At 31.7% G+C, this 23,863-nt stretch overlaps 1 protein-coding gene across 1 annotated transcript in view; it reads left to right on the top strand.

The window, feature by feature from the left end:
* Positions 1-23,863, top strand: part of LOC131851605 (voltage-dependent L-type calcium channel subunit beta-4) — a 206,703-nt gene that overhangs the window by 114,531 nt on the left and 68,309 nt on the right. Inside the window, exon 3 of the mRNA XM_059202121.1 lies at positions 12,376-12,411. Coding sequence (XP_059058104.1) covers positions 12,376-12,411 — 36 coding nt within the window. The remainder of the gene's footprint in view (positions 1-12,375; positions 12,412-23,863) is intronic.

Genomic DNA, 23,863 nt, shown 5'->3' with positions numbered 1-23,863 from the left:
GTAGATTTCTGAACAGTAATAATAAAAGCTCACACATAAATTATATTGATAATAGTTACTCGATGACTGGAGCAATAAATCGTCTGTATAACTAGAATCAATAGTCAAGAGCCAGTTTTAATTGTAAGTAATCATTGAACTAGATTTTAAACTCGAATGTTACCTAGCAATTGTATTGAAATTTATATTAATCACTAGCAGACCCGACCACGTGTTGTTGTACCTAAGGTCCTTAATAAAAATAATTATATATTATATATATATATATATATTGCGACTATAAATTGAGATGTAAGCTATCCTATCTTTCAAGTTGTATCAAATTGCGCACAATGTGCATACCAAATATGCAATCGGTTCAGTAGTTTAGGAGTCCATCGCGGACGAACAACGTGACACGTAATTTTTTTATACAAAGATATATATGTCACAATATATTAATATGACAATATTTGTTATAATACAAAAATGCAATATCGTCGACACACTTATTTTAAAAAAATTAGGTCATATTTCTATAATCTGTTAAAATAATCTGTATTGTCTTGTCGTATCTTTGTAATTAAATGTATATGTGTGTATTAATATACAAATAAAATTTGTTATATGTATCTTAATATATATTAATCTTAATAGAGGCCAATTAAACACAAGTCACCGATTTTGTCTCCACCTCCACTGCTAAGATATTGTCGTAATTTTATCGTGTGTAGCCGTTTTATTGCATGTCTGCAAGCAAATCGGCGACCACAACCCCGTCCACATTTCGTATGACAGCTCGCGAATAACAAATGTTACATAGAAAGTTTTATATGTCATTGTAGAACAGTTCTACGATCGTAAACACGAACATTTGTGTTATTCCATACTGTATAACTAACACGTATATTAGGGATCCGTATCTAACAATAAGAGAAATCTACGACGGCTGAAATAAGTGAGACTGAGATACCGCAGACCATGGCAGAATGTATTTAGTAATATTTGTAATGTGAAGTTGTTAACAGAAAAGATAGAGGGTAAAAGACCTAGAGGCTGAAGTCTCATTGAATGGTCAGACCATATGTAGTAAGCTAAACATTCAAGCGATGGCGACAGCTGGTCGACAAGGTAATGTAGAGTCGCGATCCTCAGCAGTGAGAGAACGGCCAAGAAGAAAGTAATGTGAAGTATAAACGGAGCCACGGACAGAAATTAGTCAATTTGTATAGTAGCAAGGCGTTTTTTATCGTCCACTTTGCCCCTCTAACACTCCGTGTAAAAGTTTTAGAAGGCTGTAAAAGAAGTTTTACGATTGACGCCGGGTTAGGGCCCGGGGAGGAGAGGAAATGTTTCAACGTTAATATAACATAGGTTATATGGTACTGTAATAGCATACGAAGTTTTAAAAGGGTTATTAAAAACAATCATTTGGTTAGTTCAAACAGATCTACGATAAGTGCCTTGTTCAATTTCAGTCAAGATAATTATTAGATAGTTCCTTAACAATCTTATTAATGTTCTAAACGCGAAAGTTCGTGAGTATAGATGGATATTTTTTACTGTTTCACGCAAAAACTACTGAACAGATTTGAATACAACTTTACAGTAATATAATTTATACATCAGAATAACATATAGGCTATAAATTTCACGTCGTGAAACCGGGGGTCCAACTAGTATATCATAAGTCAACAACAGTTCAACAATACTCTTTAAGACCTTCTACATAAGATATTATTTACCTAAACAGTGAAATTTTAAAACTAAATCTCTAAAGTTTTACTACTAATAATTATGGTTGGTGTATGTGTTAGGTTGAATGAGGAAAAGAGTATATAAGATGTAGATGACAAAGTCTGTGGTGAAAATTAAGAAAAAAGAAGTGTTTACTACCAAACCAATAAGCCCATTCCTTTCCTAAAAGAACATTTTTTTTTATAAATGTTGGATCAAAGAGTAGTATTAGGCATATGGATTTTAGAAGATTAAGTCTAATCCAACACATTTAAAATAAGTAATCATGTTGCTAAGTAACAGTTGATATGTAACGTGCAACTGTGATCGAAACGAGATTAAATTATATTTACTATGACGTAGGCATCCCTTAAGAAGGGATTTTGATAAATTCCACCCCTAAGGGGATAAATTAACGCGAGCGAAGCCGCGGCCAAAAGCTGGTATTTGATAAGTTCCTTTTCATCAGTATCTTTGCTAAGCGGCTTGGCCCTGAAGATGTATCATCGGACTTAAGTTTAAATCTAGCCAAGTACACGGTAATGATACGTGACCATACAAAATATGAGTTGAATGCCAAACTCTACAAACGTATAATCAAATATGGTCTGCAAAAAGTGATTTATTCCAATTGCAGATCGCACCTGCCGATGCCACTTTGGCATTTGCGAAATTAATTATTTAATGTATTGCAAATAAGTCTACAGCTGCTACGTTAATGACAGATATTGATATTTTTTATTTATTCATTTATTTCAGGCAACTAGGCCTATATTATAAATACCTTATAGACTAACATACATATAATATATTTATAAACTAATACAATGATATTGTCTGTGTGATCACGGCACTGAAGACGGCAATCTGCCACGGTAGCGCCGATATACCACACCTTTCGGCCAGTAGTCCTCTTTCATGAAGGTGGGAAGTCGGTGGCGCTTTGAAACTCGCGTTGTGACTCGACTTCAGCTGCGTTACCCTCATATTGTTCTGGTTTGTTGTAAAATATAATAAAAACTGTAATATACGGCTGTACCTCAACAGTAAAAGGAGCCGTCAGGGGCATATTAGTAATTGTTAAATAAATTAATCGAGATCAAACATGTAGATGCTTAGTTTACACCATAAACGATCTTATTAGAATATTCATGGTTATAAATCTTTTTGCAAATGTAAGAATAAGTAAGAATCAGTATGCCCAAGTAACAATTTTATTTTTTAAATTTTTTTGTTGCTTGATTTGTTTAATTCCTCGAATTATACTTCCATTCAATATACTTAAAAATAGAAGCGTTTTACCTCAGATTTTTTTCAAGTAAACCGATTTTAATAATTAATTATTTTCAAAACAGTGATTAAAATATGTTATATTAATTTTTGTTATAAATTTGACAATGATAACTCAAAAACTACTTGTTTTTAAGTTATACTTAATTCTATAAAAAATCTCTGTATTATATAGTACTAGTTCATTGTAACTCTTAAACAGCAATATGACCATGCAATAGTTTGTAAGTTATCCTTAATTCTATAAAAACGTAGGTATTATAGTACTAATGCATTTAGAATGCATATAAAATGCTCTTAAACGGCAGGCTAACCATCCAAAGCCTCAATAAATTAAAAATAAACCTCCGCACCTCAATACGAACCGTCAATCTGAATATGGAATAAGGGACGATGCATTTTCCGCGCCTTCCGTGGCAGTTTTCAGCGTTGATTGAAAGGCGGCGGATGCGAGCACCCCTTAACTAGGTCGGTGCTGACGGCAGCGACAGTAAAGTTTCTACCCCACAGCACTCACACCCTCCCTCTCTACCCCCTGTTTGTTTCAAAGATAATAGCTGGAAATATTTTTCTCTTTTATAACACTACAATGGTAAACATAATGTCTGAGCTTTAAACAATCGAGGGATTGTATATTACGATCCATGAAATGGTTATATGAGACCTGGATAAAATCGATTTACTCGAAATTTTAAATTTAAATCATAGATTAAGAATTTGAATTATAAAAAACTAACAAGAGCACCGACTATACATATGTCTATGGATAAAAAAAATAAATATAATGTATTATGTACTTTTTAATTGATTAAAACATTTTGTAAAAATGTTTCGATAGTTGTAAGTAAATACAAATAGTCTTTACTCAAATAAAATTAATGCAAGCACTTTTGAATAGTCATTTCATTGTGACTCTACCACTCATTCGGAACGCAGACTCATCACAAGAACAATGAGCGAGAAACTTGTGTGTTGTTCTTTGGGGTAAATGTTGTTCAATTTATATTTTTAGGAATTTTGTGTGAATACAAACGGCCTAAAAGGAAAGTTGACATAAGTAAATAAATAATTACTTGAGTAACAAAATAAATCAATCATAATTGTAAATAAATCAGTCATATTATCATAGTTGACCAGTCTTTATAAGCAGCACCCGTTCACGAATATAACGGGTGAGTCAAATTATAATTGTGAAATACTATAAATGATACACGTAAAAATGGTACATGGACTGTATAAAAGTTTTAAATAATTGTTTTTTTTTATTAATTAATTTATTTCAGGCAACTGAATATTATTTTTATAGCAATATTGTCCCATTTAATATATCTTAATGACTAACATATATAGAAGATAACATAAAATAAAATGTTAATACAGACTTTATGGTCACCAAAATCAAGGTACTGAGAATAATGATACTATCTCCTTTTAATATTTTAAATTATCGGATTTTCTCCAAAAACTATATGTACCCTAACACCGATAAGTATTTCAAGATTCGATTAACAAATTCAATTGAGTTTCTTGCCAGTTCTTCTCAATTGGATCTATATACTGAACTGGATGGTAGGGAAAAAATTAAAATATGAAAATAAATAATTTAAAAATATATTTTTTATATTATAATTTTTAATATAAAAAATATTATTTTTCCCTACCGTCGTTTATAAGCGGCTAAAATGTCCTACATGAATAAATGATTTTTGAATTTGAATTTGATGTGTTCGCACGGGAAATACCACGGAAAATAACTAAATATATACATAATCGAAATAACTTATATAACTTTGCATAATCGTATAATTTTCCAAATGAAATCATTAAGGATACAATTACAATTATTTCCATATCGCGGTTTCTCCATTATGCAAATATATCAGTTACCTTCTAGCAGACCCGGCCACGCGTTGCTGTGACTTTTATAATACTAATTTTATAATAATATGCAATAAAATAATATTGCGACTGTAAATTGAGATGTGAGCTATCCTATCTTTCAAGTTGGATCAAAATGTACACAATGTTCAAATTAAAATTTCTTTCAGTAGTTTACGGATCACAAACAACTGACATATAATTTTTATGTATAAAGATATACAACTATATTCAAATTATTAAATTAAAACATCAATCGTCCGGATTCGTTTTTTTTAAATAGATAGTTTCTAGAGCAAAGTTTATATATATATATAATACCATTGTAATAAAGTATAAAACAAAGTGCATCCTTATATCGTTTAAATTATACAACATATTTAATGCAGTTATCATCAAGAGGAAGGTTTATATGTATACATGCGTAGTATAGAATAAGTCTTTGTAATGTATATAACATCCCTTAATTATATAACACTTAAAATAATCATGTTCACTTATTACTTAAGTTATCATTGTCTTGCCTTTACTCTTGACATGCCCACACGTATCTGGGCTTATTTTGAATCCAAAAATACTACTATCTCTCAGACTAATTTGTTCTGGGTGTTTCCACTGAGGAATAGTCAATAATATAAATAGGCATATAGATATTTATTAGTGTCGATCAGATTCGAACTCACGTCTATGACCACAAAGCGTCGTTAATTAACTAAGCAACGATGCTCTCAATAAAAAAATATATTTATGTACGTATTCCATACATTTAATAATAATATTTTAGGACAATTCACACAGCGCCATCTAGTCCCAAGCTAAGCAGAGCTCATGTTATGGGTACTAGACAACTGATATACCATAATTACATAGATGTATGTTGTTTCTAAATGCACACATCTCGACTTGTAAAATGTGAACTTACAACATTTTTTAAAAGAGCAACACACAAGTTTCTTGCATATTCTTCTTGTGATGAGACAGCTTTCCGAATAAGCGGTAAATTAAAAAAAATTGTTTACTATTCAAAAGTGCTTAAATTAAGTTTATTTGAATAAATGAGTTTCTATTCTATCCTACTCTTAATATACATAGAAAACATCAATTTATAATTATGCCTAAGAATATAACCTTGTAGGTTGAAAATTAAATGATTCATTGGCTTTTTGTGAATGCAAAAATGATTAGATGAGAAATAAATGCTAGGCTTTTGTGCTGCAAAACATACTATATCACAAACATCGTATACTCGATTCTTTGATTCAAATTAGTTAATACCTACTTTGTACTTTTGTATTTATATGTATGTGTATATACATATTCTTCTTCTTCAGTCGTTCACTCTTGGCAGAGTGGTCGTGGCTTTCATGATGGTATATTTTGTGATATGGTATCGTTGTGGTCCTTGGCGAAAGAGCTCCTTACAATTTGTCTCCACCTGGCACGGTTTTTGGCTGCACGAGAACATTGTACTATGGATTGCTGTGTAGCCGTTCTTATACTGTCAGTCCATCTCGTTGGTGATCGACCCTGAGAACGTCTGCCTTCAACCGAACCTTGGATAATTAGCCGCTCCATACAGTGTGTTGTGTGTGTGTTGTTGTGTGTGTGTGTGTGTGTTTCGGCTAATGTGACCAAAATACTTGAGAATTCGTATTTGCACAGTCGACGATAATATAAATCACCAAACAACAATTATTATATATATATATATATATATATATATATATATATATAATATATAAAGAAATAATAATAATAATAATAAATTCTAAATGCCACAGCAGCTGAACGATCCAGCAGAATAAAGAAAGAGACTAGTATGTCCCGTCCTCGGTTCTAGTCACCAGCTAAAGCTGTGAAAAAGAGAATAATAATAATAATATTAATATCTATTTCAAGAAAAGACACTTCACAGGAGACACAACTTTACAAATATTGATCTTAACTTAACTTAACCTATGACAGTTAAACAGTTGTGTTTATTTTCAACGGTCTCCTTTGCACTAAGCATAGCTTGTATCACAGAGGCCAGACTATGTTTTACCTATTTAGTTTGTTTTAGGACAGTCAAATAGTATATAAAATGTATTCTATATATATGTATGTAGTATATGTTGTTGTCTGTCACAATCTTTGTTAGACATTAAAAAATCTATATACAAAAACATATAATAGAATTCTTTAGAAAATATAATATATGAACTGTAAAGTATGTGGCCAGTATGTGACCAGTGGGCTAATTATGTAACACGATATGAAATTGTTTCTGTTGAAGTTGTGATGCAATATGAAATCATTTCATTTTAAAAATGCGATCAAGTAAGGTCGAATGACCGCAACATAAATCATTTCTATCGATAAAACACTACTATGAAGTTGTAGCGGAATATTGTTAATCCGACCAATTTAAAAAGTCAGTACATTAGATAGCTTATACCTTTAGAGGGATACATTTTAATTTATTGGGTTGTTACACTAGTTGGTTGATTTGAAACAATTTTTATTGCGTTCAAAAATTACAAAATATACTGCAGCGTTCACTTGTTCTTTTATTTTAATTTTATTAATAGACATTTAATAAAATAAAATAAAGAAAGTCTATTCTATTCTAATGAAAAAATAAGGTTAATAATTTTGAATATAAAAGCATATTTTATACAAACTATTTATAATCATTAATAATATTAATCTAACCTACAAATTAAATTCTCTTTTCTGCTATAGATATCTAGGTAAGTACATAGGTATCCATATAAATTTACAATGACATGGGCACATCTTTTTAAATTTGTACATAATTGTAAAAACTTTAAACAAATAAATTTATTTACTTTAAACAAATCACAGAGCATCATAAACGTTGTATTCCGTTCACAGAGCACCGTATTCATTGAAATAGTTTTTTAATTATATTAATATCATAATCAACCCTAATTTTATATTAAACATTTATATATATTCTATGTGATTTGGGACGAAAATAAAATATCGAATTGGCAACACTGATGTCGTGTTGTGAGTCGTGACAATTTTCCCATTTTAATAAATTTAAAACCTTTTCACGACTTTCTACGTAATATTTAATATAATAAAAATATATGTAATACTGAAAATTACCAAAACAAGATAAATAATGCTGCTAATGCTGATATTTTAAAGATTGTAATATATATTAAAAACCGTTTAATTCCACGCTGTCATTTCAAAATAGATTACGTGACATTGCAACGAGGTTACTAAATCGACATTCGATAGAAATAATTTTTATCGATATGTAAAGTTGCGTTTAAATTGACAGCGTCAAATGGCGTCTATGATCGCATTATTGACAAACGTCATTTTCACTACGTTAAACGAAAATCGTAACGATATAAAAAGTACGTCAGCAACAGTATATGCAAATTATGATTATTTAGTATTTAGTATTGCTATGCTTTTTTTTATTTCTGTAGTCCATTTTTGCGCCATCTACCAGTTTCTGTCTCCCAAAGGTTGTCTTTGCTTACGAACGATACCGTCCTTTGTGCCTCGTAACAAAAAAATATATCTATTTTATACTTCAAATCTAGCAGCCATATAATATGAGCCAAGCCGCGGTTAAAAGCTAGTATATTATAAGAAAATATAATATATGGATGAATGTTTGTTACACTTTCACGCAAAAACTACTGAACGGATTTTGATAATACCTTACAGTAATGTAGTTTATACATTAGAATAATACATAAGCTATAGCTTAACAAGAAATTCTATAAATTGTACTTTATAATATATATAAAGTATGGTACAGATGAATTTGCACAGGTCAGCTAGTATAAAATAATTTAGTTATTTGATATTAAATGTAGATTATAGTTGTTATATTATACTCACCTGAGACAGGCAAATAACATACAAACATTAACGAAGTGGCGTAAATAATATCAAAGCATCACTTAGTTGTAGGTAACTGACAAATAGCTTGCGTGAATCAGTGTTATTTACATCAGAAAGTGGTTACGAGTCGTATCGATTACTCATTTACCACTCGCCATTATCGGCCAATCGAGACACTGGCTAATAATCGGGGGTTTTTACCCCAACACTAATTCGGTTATTCGGCTGAACTCGATTAAATGTTAGCAAATGCACCTGTCGCTTCCAGCTCATTTCAAATATATTTTGGCATTCGAATAGGCGTGGGAACGATATATCGATAGTTTATATCGATAGTTACGTAATCTTGTAATGAGATCGATTCCGTGTGTCTTAAAATTACACAGGTTTTTTTTTAATGATTACATATGCTATGTATGTAAATATGAAGACGAGACCGGCTAATGTGTAATAAAATACGAACTAAAATTGTAATAAGCACTTTATAGACGACCGGTTTATCAGCTTTTACCTCTAATTATCATTAATGTATGTAGATATTTATCTCATGAAATTGTTTCGTGGATTGTCGTGTGTTTTATATATTAACAAATTATTAGTAGTTTTAACGTGGCTATAAAATATTTTTAGATACAAAATAAAAAGAGTTGTAGCATAGACAAAGTGCTAGTTACTTTTTCTCTATGGTTAATAACTTAATAGTGATTGACTGACAGGCTTATCATACATATACGCAGCCAGCATAGTATAATGTTGACTGTATAATTTTTAACTATTTATTATGTGTCGTGGATAAAATTCTTTTTTTCTTTTTTTTTTTAAAGCAACCATAATTTTCATTTTACTTCGAAGTGCCCTTTGACATTATAAGAACACTGCCATACGAGCAAAGCTATTTAAATTATATAATAATATGTTTCCTTAAAGCCTTTTTTTTAGATATCTTATATATAAAATTCTCATGTCACAAAATTAGTTACCATACTCCTCCGAAACGGCTGGACAAATTGTTATTCAAATCAATCAATTGTTTTATATGCTTATTCAGTAGGTCTGAGAATGGTCTACCTTCATACCCCTATGTGATACGGGTTGTCCACCAATATTTTTTTATTATTTGGATAATATTTATTTTTCCATTTTTTATAATGTGACATTAAAAATAAATAAATTTTCCTTCTACCATCAACCCCTATTTTTACACGCGATTTTAATTTATATGGCAAAACAACGTTTGCAGGGACAGCTAGTACATTATATAAATTTTCATACATAAAATTATCGATAAAAATTGCTAAAAATATATCGATATGATAATAAACATGGGTACAATCTCTATCTGCGTAACCATAATGGTCATTTCTGTAATAGCATGTCGGACAATGCATGCGAATGGAACCCGCGGGTTCGGTGCTGGGGGGAGCGTAGGGTGCGCAAGGGCAGCCTCGTGCCCTTCACCGTAGGTCACCTTGCTTGCAGGTACATGCGCGTGCGCCTATTGTGCGCGCAACCTGACACCAAAATGTAACCTACAATAAAAACATTCCACATTTAATCCTTACACCACACAAAATAGAGTACACATTTGTATAGCTACTCTAAACTTCTTATACTGTATTGGATTAAAATTCTAACGAGTTCCAATTTCGGTTTTGAATTTTTAAAAACCAATTGCACTTTATAGGTGAGCGTGACAGGATAATTTAGGAAAGGTAGAGTCGTATCGCCTTTTTTGTTAGCCGTACTCATGCGAAGTGTCTGTTATTGTTTTTTGCTGGCCTTACGTTTTTTGCGACGCTTTGTTTCGTTGTAATTATTTTAATACGCGTAATAGGCAACGAGGGGTAATAATATAAGTGTTTATGATTCGGTTCTGGTATAATTACGTGCGTCTATGACCCGATCATTGTATTTGAATGTCTATAAATAAGTTATACGTTATTGACACGTAATTTTTATTCCAAAACGTATGTAGTTACTTACCGATTTACTCTGAATAAAGATATTTGGTATTTTTTTTTTTATAATTAATCAACGGTCTTATCAAAACACAGATTAAATTATAATAACTACAGTTTACAAACTTGATATCCTCGATGGTCTAGCGGGTTAAGATACCGTCTCACTTCTGATAGTCGCGAGTTCGATACCTAAGTGCGATACCTAACACGGTGCAAACATTTTTATTCCTGAGTATGTTTGTTTGTATCGGTCTGGGTCTTTATACATATATATATTATGTATGTATTCTCAAAACATCTGTCTATGTATTTGTATCAGTTGTCCAGTATCCAACGCAAGCTCTGCTTAGTTTAGGACCAGATGGCGCTGTGTTATTTGTCCTGAGATGTTATTATTATAAGCAAACTACTTAGCGACTCAAATAGGATAGATCCACGCACATGATCTTAAAGTCTTAGTGAATCATAATTCATAAGAACAAAGCCGCATGCTGCAGCCAGTTATTTCACAAAATCAAAACGCTAATACTGCAACCAATTAAACTCAAATTGGCATTATTCAGTGCAGTTTTCTCACGAAGCTGTTCCTTTTAGAATGGAATTGACTGCAAAAAGACAACACTTATTCCTCAGAACCGATGAGTCGCAGAGGCGTACGATTTTCCTGCAGTAAGCTCTTTCGATGCGCTTTCTTCGTGGAATAGCCAATATGAGTCACGCTTCGCTGGCCAATGAAAGTCGTCTGCGTTACATTTTCCCCGTTTTTTATAACAATTTTCTATATATATATATATACATATAGTCCTTCTAGCTAAATGGGCTATCTGAAACTCAAAGAATTTTCAAAATCGGAGTACTAATACTGGTTCACGTCTCCTTTTTCTAATATTAGGAACTTTTAACTTGTATTTGGGTCTAAACTTTTATTTAGGTCGTAAAGTTATACTTTTCTATTATTTATATATATACAAATAAATAAAATTTAAGTGTCTGTCTGTAATTTTAAATAATTTGCTTTTCACTAGATGCATACGAATGTATATACGGTGTTAAAGTATGTATATATACAAAAAATACACATTTTTGTGTCCGATTCTGACGACGGCTCCACAGATTTTGCACTTTGCAGCTTCGCCGAAGGATAGATAAGTGCAGATGGCACATCAAACCCGCGGAGGGACTTATGGAGCGGTGGAAAGCCAACTCCTCCATGACGGATGTGACTTTTATCTGAGGGCACAGCTATTAATTACGTCGTAATTTGAATCCCCGTTTGAATTGGACATCCCCTCTAGCGTATCTTGTACAAGTAATAAAATAATTAACATCGGGAACTCAATAAAAATAAAACGTAGTAAGATCCAGTGATTTTTACTAATTGTACCTATAATTTTAAGGATTTAATTTTTATAAATGTCCGCGTAAATAATTATTATAATATATTACTTATAATTTTTTTAAATAATGATTTACTTAATTATATCTTGTAGAATAAGATAAAACTCGTCCAACGTAGCATTTGTGGGAAATAAACGATTTAAAGATTTACGTATAATTTAAAAATATGTATATTCACTCCACTTATACTCGTTAATGCGTTTATATTATACATATAAATACAATTAAAGCAGGATATTTATTGTTTGTTCCGCAGGAGTCCTCGCCAACATTGACGATATTATCCTTCAAGGTAAGTTGAATGCCAAAAAAAAAAGAGCAGTATATCATGCTATCATTGCCATCGCTTTACTGGTAAAAACAATCAAATATCCTGTATTTTTTTTTTATTTAGAGAACGCATTGAGAGTATACTGTGGAGTTATAAATGTTAAACATAATGTTATACAAAGTAAGAATTATTTGCAATGTATTTATATAAGTTATATATAATTTGTATAACATTATACATGTATAAAGGATTTGTGAGTGGATAATGCATGAATTAGAAGCATTCATCATTCGACATTGCTATAAATGTGTAAAGTATATTAAAGTAGTATTGGTATTTGCGTACATGTGAAATTTTCCGTGTTTTTATTACTCTAGCGACCTCTGTTTATAAAAATATTCTGAGTCATGCATCTAAATATTGTTTAGTACAATACAATACAATAGAATAAGTCTTTGTCTATACGTAAATAGACTTGGTTGAGAGCAATTAACAATATATTTTATAAGTGCTGCAATTTTTTTTTAATAAAAAGGCAGGCTTTCTTCGTATATATTTAAAATACGAAGAACACGTTTAAAATAAAACATATTTTTATTTAATGACACAACACTTTCGTGCTAAAATAATTGCATTTAGTTTTTAATAAAAAATATTTTGTTTTTTAAAATGGACGTTTACACAACAAATAAAAAATATTTTGTTTTAAGGACACAACACTAGAAGATTGTTTCTCTCCAGAGCCTGCTAAAATCATAAAATATCTGTTTTTTATATAATGCTAAATTAGTGAAAAATATCAAACACATTTTGAATATCGAAAAATCAATGAATGTCCATTGTTCGATTTTCAAAATATGTTTGATGGATGGACAAAATGTGATTGGTGGATTGTTTGAATTTCAATTTTTATTTTTTAATCCGAACAAAGTACATAAACCAAACATCTTTATTTTGGTGTTTTAAAAAGTTATCTCTATTAATTTTGTATCTGTAGAAACGTTAAAAAAAAGCTTTGTTTATTTTGATGTCCCTAAAAGCAGTATAATATACTGCTATCTGAATGTAACGCGTCAGAACTGGTCGCTAAATGACATTAAGTAGGTACATGTCATTCTGAATTATTATGAGCGAAATATATCACTTTTGTTAACAGCTCTTATCTTTAAATCCGGAACCCAAGTTTAATTAGAATTCTGTCCGTTCCATCTTATATGAAATTATATTTAAACGTATCTCCTAATTCGTAGATGCAGTACTTAAAGCGAATGACAGTAGCACATATACCTACATGTAATAAAAAAGATCACGTGTTTAGTGGACGGCCCCATGTCCATTAAACACGTGATCTTTTTTTGAAGTTGGTACAAGATGGCTCTGTGTGAATTATTCTAAGATAATATTATCTATATATCTAATTAGCATACTAGATTCTACCCGTGACTTTATCCGTGTAATCATGTTGACTGATACAAAAAGAAATCTATAAAGTTTTCCATCTCAAAAGTTATCTATATTCGAAAAATGTTGACTCTACTAGAGTCATCATTATTCGAGAGTAGTATGTTGGTCCAAAAATGAAAAGACAAAATAGATGACAATACAGCCGAATGTTTCATAATCTACACATATAAATAAAATTGGAGTGTCTGTTTGTAATATTGAAATAATCGATTTTTACTACACGCATATGAATATAAATACCAAAATAACATTTTTTACAAATTTTGTCTGTCTGTTTGTTCCGGCTAATCTCTGAAATGGATGAACCGATTTTGACGGAACTTTTTTTGGCAGGCAGCTGATGTAATAAGAAGTAACTTAGGCTACTTTTGTTTTAGAAAAATAAAGTTAAATTCCACGCATAGTCGCGGGAGTAGCTAGTTGATAAAATAAATCCATAAACATAGGGAACCCGTACTATAAAATTTGATTCAATGATAAGAAACTTAAATAAGAAATGTATCATTCACAAATGTACAGTTAGATGCGTATATCACAAGCTGATGATGGTCCAAATTTATTCTAATTAAACTGGTCGCCATGCTTCATGGCCTTCGGGGATTCTCGTAGGCGTTAAACTCGTATATATTTATTTTCTGTCATAAAATATTATACTAGTTTATATCGTGGCTTTGTGTGATTATGATTGACAGAGAATTAAACTAACCTATATCGGTTCCTACTCATACTAAACTGTATTGAATTTCGTAACAACAAAACTCATATCCACCTTTACAATATCGTAGTGATTAAACTCGTATATATATTTTTTTACATAAAATATGACTGTTTTCCCCGTGATAGCGTGATTACGATTGATAGGAAATTAAACTAACCTATATCGGTTCCTACTCATACTAAACTGTATTGAATTTCGTAACAACAAAACTCATATTCGTCTTTACAATCTCATAGGCGTTAAACTCGTATATATTAATTTTCTGTCATAAAATATTACACTCTCTATACCAATTGTATTGAATTTCGTTTTTTCTTTACAATCTCATAGGCGTTAAACTCGTATATATTAATTTTCTGTCATAAAATATTACACTGTTTTTTACCGTCACTTTGCGTGGTTAAGATTGACAGGGAGTTAGAGTAACCTATATCTTTCTATACCGATTGTATTGAATTTCGTAACAACAAAACTCATATTTGCCTTTACAATTTCATAGGCGGTAAACTCGTATATATTTATTTTCTAATTACTGCTGTTACCCGTGACTTTGCGTATTTATGATTGACAGGGAAATAAAAGTAAGGCTACATATATATTTCTCTACCTATAATACCATATGCTTTATGTTTTTTTTTTTGTTATAACTATGTTACTTAGTTTCTGATCTGATTGCAGACAATAAACAGACAAAAACAAATTATATTTTTATATACAATGAAAAAAATAGAAACATTCTGGCGGCATCTAGTACGGGAAATAGACTAGTTGCCACTTAACGTAATTTTTTATAGTACAGGAGACAAACGATTTAGAAGCTCGCCTGATGGTAAATGATTACCGCCGCCCATGAGCACCCGCAACACCAGGGGAATTGCAAGTGCGTCATATTGTTTGGCAGTCCAATTAAATAAAAAAACCAGTAATCAAACAAATTCCTAATCAGCCGATCACTATGCATGTGATTATGCAAATGAGTTCATTGTGATCATATACCAGCCACTCCTCTTAATTATGATATGAATCAAAACTACATATGTAGGTTTAGTTCATTAATATGAAGCTCCATTGACCCGATTCATTCATGTTCTGATGAAGAATGGACTCCTAAAACGCATCAGCTTACTTTTTTTTATACCACGATGGCGGCAATCGGTTTATTTCCGGTCGTGGGTTCAATTCCTCGCACGGTATAAATATTTTTGTATTCATGACTATGATTGTCTGGATGCTTTCTATGTATATTAAGAATACATTTACAAAAAAAAATGTGTCTATATATTTATATCAAATACAAGGAACGGTTGATCCATCACCCTAATAAACTTGCTCGAGAACTTTCTATAGAACAGCATGTGAGACGATTAAAACGCCATCATATCCTGGAGCTACAAGATCGGCAGTAGCTCTAGGCTGCAGAAGAGTAGAAGTTTCCAATGGGAAGCCACTCTACATGACAGCATCATAGAACAAATTCCCTTAGAGTCCTGAGACTGATCGGAATTATTCAGTTCCCATAACGCAAGCTCTCTTTACCTTAGGACTAGATGACGCTGAGTAAGTTGTAAAAATATGTCTCTTTGAATTCGACACACTAATATATCAATAAATATTTTCTATGTCTATTAAGAATATATTTAAAATAAAAAAATATATCTATATATTTATATCAGTTATATTAGAGGATAATATATTATATTTAAGAAAGGTGTTACATATGAATGTGGATGGTTATAAGGGCAGAGGAAGGCCGAAAAAGAGATGAATGGACTGTGAGAAAGATGATATGGTAAGAAAGGAAGTAAATAACGCGATGACTGCGTACAGGAATGAATGGAAGAGAAAAACATATTACGACCACAAATAAATGGGATAAGGAAGAAGCAGATGATGATATTTATATCAGTTGTCCAGTTCCCATAAAACAAGCTCTCTTTACCCTAGAACTAGATGGCGCTGAGTAAGTTGTAAAAAATGTCTCTCAATTAATATTGCAACACATTAAACAATAAATTCAAGGAAAATCTTTGTCGATCTCTTTAGAGATGTGACGTCAGCGTACAAAAATCCCAATTGCAATTACTCACCGCGCCGGTTGGGATCAACAATCATATGCTATGTAACAAGTAAGTAAACGGCGGGTCAAGTATCCGGATTGTATGTTACTCATACATCCCTGCAGGCTGCTAGGAAACATACGTAACTATATTTGGAACGATAACGCGGTATAGGCGGTTTATTTTCGTTTCGGTATAGAGCGTGACATATGGTTAATAAAAGAAGTGTAATGAGACGACTCGCTTGGCTGTCATTTAATTAGTATGTATACATATATTTTATTAGTATACATATGTCATTTAATTATACATATATATAATTTATAGGTACATACATAATAATGAATGTGTACCGAAATAAAAATGAAATGAACATGGCCTGACCCGGTCAAAAAAACGCCATTTTAATAATCTTTTTTGTCATACAGAAATACATTCTTTTTTTATGAGATGATTCAACTTATTTATTTACATAGGCTTCTTATACAAGTCATAATTTTTATCACTATCCCTACGACCAGTACCACTAACTACTTTAGTTAATAATAATTGGCCAAAAACTCTACAATATGATATAAGGACTATATTATAGAGAGAAAGTTGTCTCTGTGTTAAGAGAACAAAAGTGACTAAATCTGGTCTAAATAATAAATATAATACTAATGCTAAACTCTTAAAACGAGTAGCGGCTGCTAAACTTAGTACATTGCTTTTAACTGGACCTTTGTATTACTTATAAACAAGAACCTAGCGATTTTATATATTCTATTTTAATTGAGAAGCAATGTAACGCTACAAGGCAGTAGGAAAAAAATTTCCAATGCATATAAAAAATCTGTATTCCTATATTTAAATTCAAATTTGGAACACTTAAAAAAATACATTCAATGTAATTCTGTTACGACATCTGTTGATTCAAACTCGTATTATTAATTCAAATTTGGAACACTTTGGAAAATACAGAGTAATTCGGTATAGAGACATGTTGATTTAAACAAAAAACTTATATTACTAATATTTATATCTCGATTGAAGTCTTTTTTTTTCTAAAATTACACATTGTATGAATCACAAATGATGCAATGCAGGTTTATTGTACCAGCGCAAGGAGGTAAAATAAACTCGAATGTTTTTTTCTTAAATAAGTAACGAGTGGAGTACGCGTCATTGCTATATCTCTTTATACTGGTTTCTAAAGAACCACATGTGGTTCTCACAATATTTATAACACAATAAGATTTTATGGAAACGGTTTAAGTTAATATTAAGTTATTAATCAGAAGATTAAATTATTTTATATAAAAATATGTTAAATTAAAACAAAAATTATATGTCACATTTATTTTTAAATACAAGTTTATAAATGTACGTTCGACTTTAGACTCTACGTTTAAACTCTGAGAAAAATCTGTTTGATACTGTTCTACCACTGGCGTTAATTTTGGTTTCTTTTTGATACTAAGACTAACTAACCACAACTGACTAAAACCAACTAAGACTTATTCAAAAATATAATTTTCGTCAAATTATTATAGCAAAAACACTGTCATCATTGTTTGCTGCAAGAACTAAAGAACTTGACAATCAAACAGCGTCGTGGGCACGGCCCGTCCGATCAGAGCCTGTTTATGTGATGTCCACTCTTAGTTCTCCAGAGTGGTAAATAAAGTGCTGCGTTATAAGCATCACATAACGTGATATCCGTCATGCTATCCAAATATTAGGCGATGGTTACGAACTGTAATCAACGGGACAATCCACTTGTTTTTATTCCAATTAAAAAAAAACATTTATAGTATTATACAGTTATAGTATTTACAGTACATATCATAAAAAAGTCAATAATATAATTATACGAAAGAAACAACATTCCAATTTTAAATAATGTGTATTGTTTGAAATTGGAAAGTTATTGGAAATATTCTTTATTCAAATAAACTTAATTGAAGCTTATTTGAATAGTCATATTTTTTTTTTATTCTACGACTCATTCGGAATGCAGACTCATCACAAGAAGAATGAGCAAGAAACTTACGTGTTGCTCTTTTGAATTAATATTTTCTTAGTAAAATAACCTATTCTAATTTTAAATAATGACATGTGTATTTGTATTTTCTTTTTAATATTTTATAAGGCAAAGAACTGAGTGTATTTAGGCTTTATTGCATCATACATAATACTGGTCAGTATAGTAAAGTATCTATATATATAATGTAATGTATAAATTCCAAGCAAGAGGGCGACAAAACACAAAAACGACATCCCGACAGCGACTCAACACTCAGACATTCAGCATAAGTGGGTTACCTTGAAATCCAAGGACAGACGTTTATGACGTCATCAGAAATCCAATATGGCGAATGACATAAGATGCGCATTGTTTTAAGGAATCTTCATATGAACCCAAAAATTATGAGGATAATTTGAATAAGTTTTTATCCTTATTCTTACTATAAATGTGAAAGTAACTCTGTCTGTCTATCTGTCTCGCTTTCACGTCAAAACTACTGAAATAAAATTTGGTACACAGATAGTTTAGACCCTGAGAAAGGACATAGGCTACTTATTAATGCGAAAAAAGGGTTGTAAGGGGTTGAAAGTGGGGATGAAAGATTGCATGGAAGATTGAGATGATGGAAGAAGAGAAGCTTGAAACTTATTTTTAAGGGTGTTGATTAAATATAAATAAATATGACATTCAGAGTTTGTAAAAATTTTACCCTCGTTAGGTCATTAAATATTTTTTCATTATTTACGCGGACGAAGTCACGGGTACAGCTAGTTATCCATGTAATAATAAATGAGGAGTTTTTTTATGTTATCGGAATTGCAAACATGTTAACGGCCCATCTGATAGGAAATGGTAAACATCGCCTTCATACACATGTCATGTGATGTCCATGGTGCTATTCATGAATAGCACTACAGGCATCACGTTATCATGTGATCACTCATACATTGCTATTCCAGAACTCTGAAACCTTTTTGTTCGGACTACTGTAATGCTGTTGGCCGCAGCTGGCCTTTACAGCTTCATGGGATGATCTTACATATTACGAATTTGTCTATATATATATGTATATGATTCTAAGAATATCGTAATTGCCGATAAAACTCTGGTCTATTAGTTAATAGTACATCTGAACTTTTCCTTTAGTCTCTAGGAGGAAAACACAAAATACTTACATAATATAATGACTGCGACAATGTCTGTCTGTCTGTTGTATATTATGTCTAAACAGTTGATCCTATTTAAAGATAGTGTTACAGGTTTTCCTCTAGTCTTTAGAGGAAAACACAGTATATACTAACGTACTAACATTATAAATGCGACAATGTGTCTGTCTGTCTGTCAGTTCATATATTTATAGCTCCTCGTTTCTGAATATTTATTCCTAATTACATTTGACTTGAAGCTAGTGTGGTATACACTAGCTTCAAGATTTACGCTATATTTTAATAAAAAAAAATAGTAGTCAAAGTATTAAAAATGTCAAAATGAGCAAATGCACGAAAAGGTGAAACACAAGAAGTGTCTCTTCCTGGGTTCTCTTCATTTCTCAACTAAACGGTGAACGGTACTTAATTTTTTTATTTAATTGGAACGGCAGACAGACTGTCGGCCTACCATCAAGTGGTATATATATATAGGTGACGATACCATCAAGAAAGTGGTAACTGTCATCTATATACATGAACAGCACGACCATGTGATGCCCATACTACTCATGCATTTCGGGAGCACTAAGATGTCATGCCTCGCAATGAAATTATCAAAGACGTAATTTTTAAAAGATAGATTTTATAATGTTTTTACTACGTAAACGAGTTTTAAAATGAATAATAATGTAATAATAATAATAATATGTATTTATAATTACTCTGATGACAATTTTATTTAATAATTAAATATTTTTTTATTAATTATGTATTTTGCATGTCTAATGAGGCAAAACATAATAATAGATATATAGATAGATAGATAAATTCTTTATTCATAATAACAGACACACAACATACATCAGATACAGAAAAAAACATGAAATTAATAAAAGAAATGTAGGTGGCTTTATGTGCCGCAAAAGTGAAAAGGACTCAGCATAATGCTACAGATAACTCTGCAGCGCTGATATTCTGTTGGCTCCTTACTTATACTATACTTATTACTAAAAATTTTCATAAATATTAAACTTCAATATTAAACTTTATCAAAATATATATAATGGGACATTATATTACAATAACAACTAATGTAAACCTTTATTTGATTTGATTTGATTTGATTTAACAAGGACTTCAATAGGCTATCTTTTATTTAAAAAACATAGACAAAGTCGCAAGTAAAATATAGTAAGACTATATGTAATATGTCGCCTACACAGTGTAATAATATTAGACTAGATCCTCATCTTATGAGGAAAGATCCGTGCCCAGATCTCATAGGTTATTAGCCGTCAATCTGTTATTATGTCACATTTCTTAAAAATCTCCTCAAAATAATTACTCGCGATACTTACAAAGATTCGTGGAATATATTTACATAAAAAATTACGATGCTTACTCATAATAAACATAAGAAAAGCGGAGAGAATATAGGTGTTTCACCATCCAGACCAGTTATCCTTACTTCTAAATATATATAACTCAAAGGTGACTGACATAGTGATATATCAACGCACAGCCCAAACCACTGAACGGATCGGGCTGAAATTTGGCATGCAGGTAGATGTTATGACGTAAGCATCCGCTAAGAAAGGATTTTGATTAATTCTACCCCCAAGGGGATAAAATAGGGGATGAAAGTTTGCATGAAACTTTGTCAATTTTAAACCGATCGGGCTGAGACTTTGCATGCATAAACCTACTATGACGTAGGCATTTCCTAAGAAAGGATTTTGATAAATTCCACACCGAAAGGGATAAATTAACGCGAGCGAAGCCGCGGGCAAAAGCTAGTAATATCATAAATGCGAAAGTAACTCTGTCTGTCTGTAGCGCTTTCTACTAAACTACTGAAATGTTATACATAAAATTTGATATACAGATAGTTTAGACCCTAGGAAAGGACATAGGTTACTTTTTGATGCATAAAAAAGGGTTGTAATGGGTTAAAAGCTCCCCTTTTAACACATAGCAACCCTTTGATGAAAGGTTATATGGATGTATAGTCTATTTTAAAGGTAGAAGCTTGATACTTGTTTTTTACGTTATTGATTAAATTGTAATATACCAATTTTTTTTAAATCGGTTCATCTCAGTTTTGGCGTGAAAGCGAGACAGACAGATAGAGTTGCTTTCGCATTTATAATTTATTTATTTAAACCTATATCAGGGTACAGTTTGATGCAGTCCTGACTCCCAAACTAGCATGAGCTGCATATCAGGAGTCAGTTTCCAAAACAAGGATAACAGTTTTAATTTAATATTACTAAGGATTCTATAAATAGCAGTTATTTTTAAAGAGAGCACCCAAATATCAGTTTTATGTTTATTATTTTGTTGGTAAAGGCAATCGTACCCTGGTTAATATTTCCAGTAAAAATAATATTGTCCTAAACATATACATATATTACGGGCTTAATGTAATTATTATTGCAAATAAAGAGATCGCTGCGAGTCAGAGGGCGCGTGGCGCGGCCGGATGCGCGTGCGACGCATGCCGGCCTACAGAGCTTTAGAAAATATTAGACATGCCAGTATTATTTAATATATTTTAATAATCACTATCTATAACTTGGGACTAGAAGCAATTGTGTGTATTGTCCTATGATTTTATTATCATTACGAAGAAGGAAGAGCGTTCTGACAAGACTCACATAAGGTCAAGGCTGACCTATGGAAGTCAAATCACCCTGCTCTATTGGACTTTATTCGAAAAGCCGAACACCTGCGCCCAAGCACCAACCAGCCCATTTGGTTGGGAGGTGGGCCGCAGGTTGTCGCTTGGTGAAATGGGGTAAATCGCTTCACCATCGCAGAGTGTGGCTTGCCTACTGTCCTTACCTTTGTGCCCATCATACTACACAAAGGGGAATCTAAAAATGCTACCAAATGAGCTAAAGTCGTTGCAACATTCTGGGGTAAATAAATTTAGTTCCTATGGAACAGAAGAAGAAGAAGAATAATCATTATAATAATACGTGGAGCAGAACTTTATGAACTTTAAAATATTAGTATGGATTGGTAATAGTTTATTTATTTATTAGCAATCAAAACAGTAGCACTAAGACATCGGAAACGATTTAATAAGTATAGATTTGTATGCATGTAAAAGGTCTTTCCTTTTACATGCATACAAAATTGATGCGTTTTAAATATAGTGTTGGAAAAGGATGGGAAGAATTACAATGAAAGTGAGAAATGAAATAGTAGAGGTGGCAAGAGCTCCACCAATAAGAGGGCGGCTCTTAAATTATAAATGACTGTAATGATAGTGAACGATCCTTTAAATGCTGGATAATGGATTTAGCTTCCTTCGTTTTGATATCAAAATTCGCGTTGATACTTTACGTTCTAAATTCTACTAAACTTCATGATGTTTATAAACTTACAAATAATCCAAATGTTACTTGAAAGAACAAAAAATAAAATTTATTCACTTAAAAAAACACCTGGCCGCGTCTATTCATTTTCTAACACTACAGACAAGGAAAGTCATATCAAAACATCCAGTAAAGTACAAGTGAAGTGTCTCTGCTGTCGCTACCAGAAATATCTGGTAGTAGACCGAGAGGGGACGGCTACCAGGCGGGGCGAGTGGGGGGGGCGTCATTATACGCATCCGTCGCGGGAAGCACGTGGCAATCGCGTTTTTTTTTCTCCGCGCATCTTACACGGTATAAGGTTTTATTTTAATTGGGATTTCTTGAATAGTTTTATTAATTGCATTATCTGTATTCTTGTTTCAAATGTATATATTGCTTCACACCACAGATAAGTAAGATTATTACATATAGATATTATTAATATTGGGAAGGTAGTACAACCGTTGGTGCATACAGATTTTATATATTGAAATATTAGAATTAACGAAACACACTGCCTTAATACTAATAGTCGCGGGTTCGATTCCTCACACAGTATAAATTTGATGTTTATTATATATGATTGTTTGTATTGATCTATGTGTTTACCGGGTAATTTGGTTTGGTTTATCTGAATTGTATATGTATTGAGAAGAGAATGTATTTTTGTATTAGTTGTCTAGGACCCATAACACAAACTCTGCTTAGCT

Source organism: Achroia grisella, unplaced genomic scaffold (assembly GCF_030625045.1).
Source record: "Achroia grisella isolate CSIRO2021 unplaced genomic scaffold, CSIRO_AGI_Agris_v1 utg794, whole genome shotgun sequence".
Taxonomy (NCBI): domain Eukaryota; kingdom Metazoa; phylum Arthropoda; class Insecta; order Lepidoptera; family Pyralidae; genus Achroia; species Achroia grisella.
This window is presented reverse-complemented; position numbering and strand designations above follow the sequence as displayed.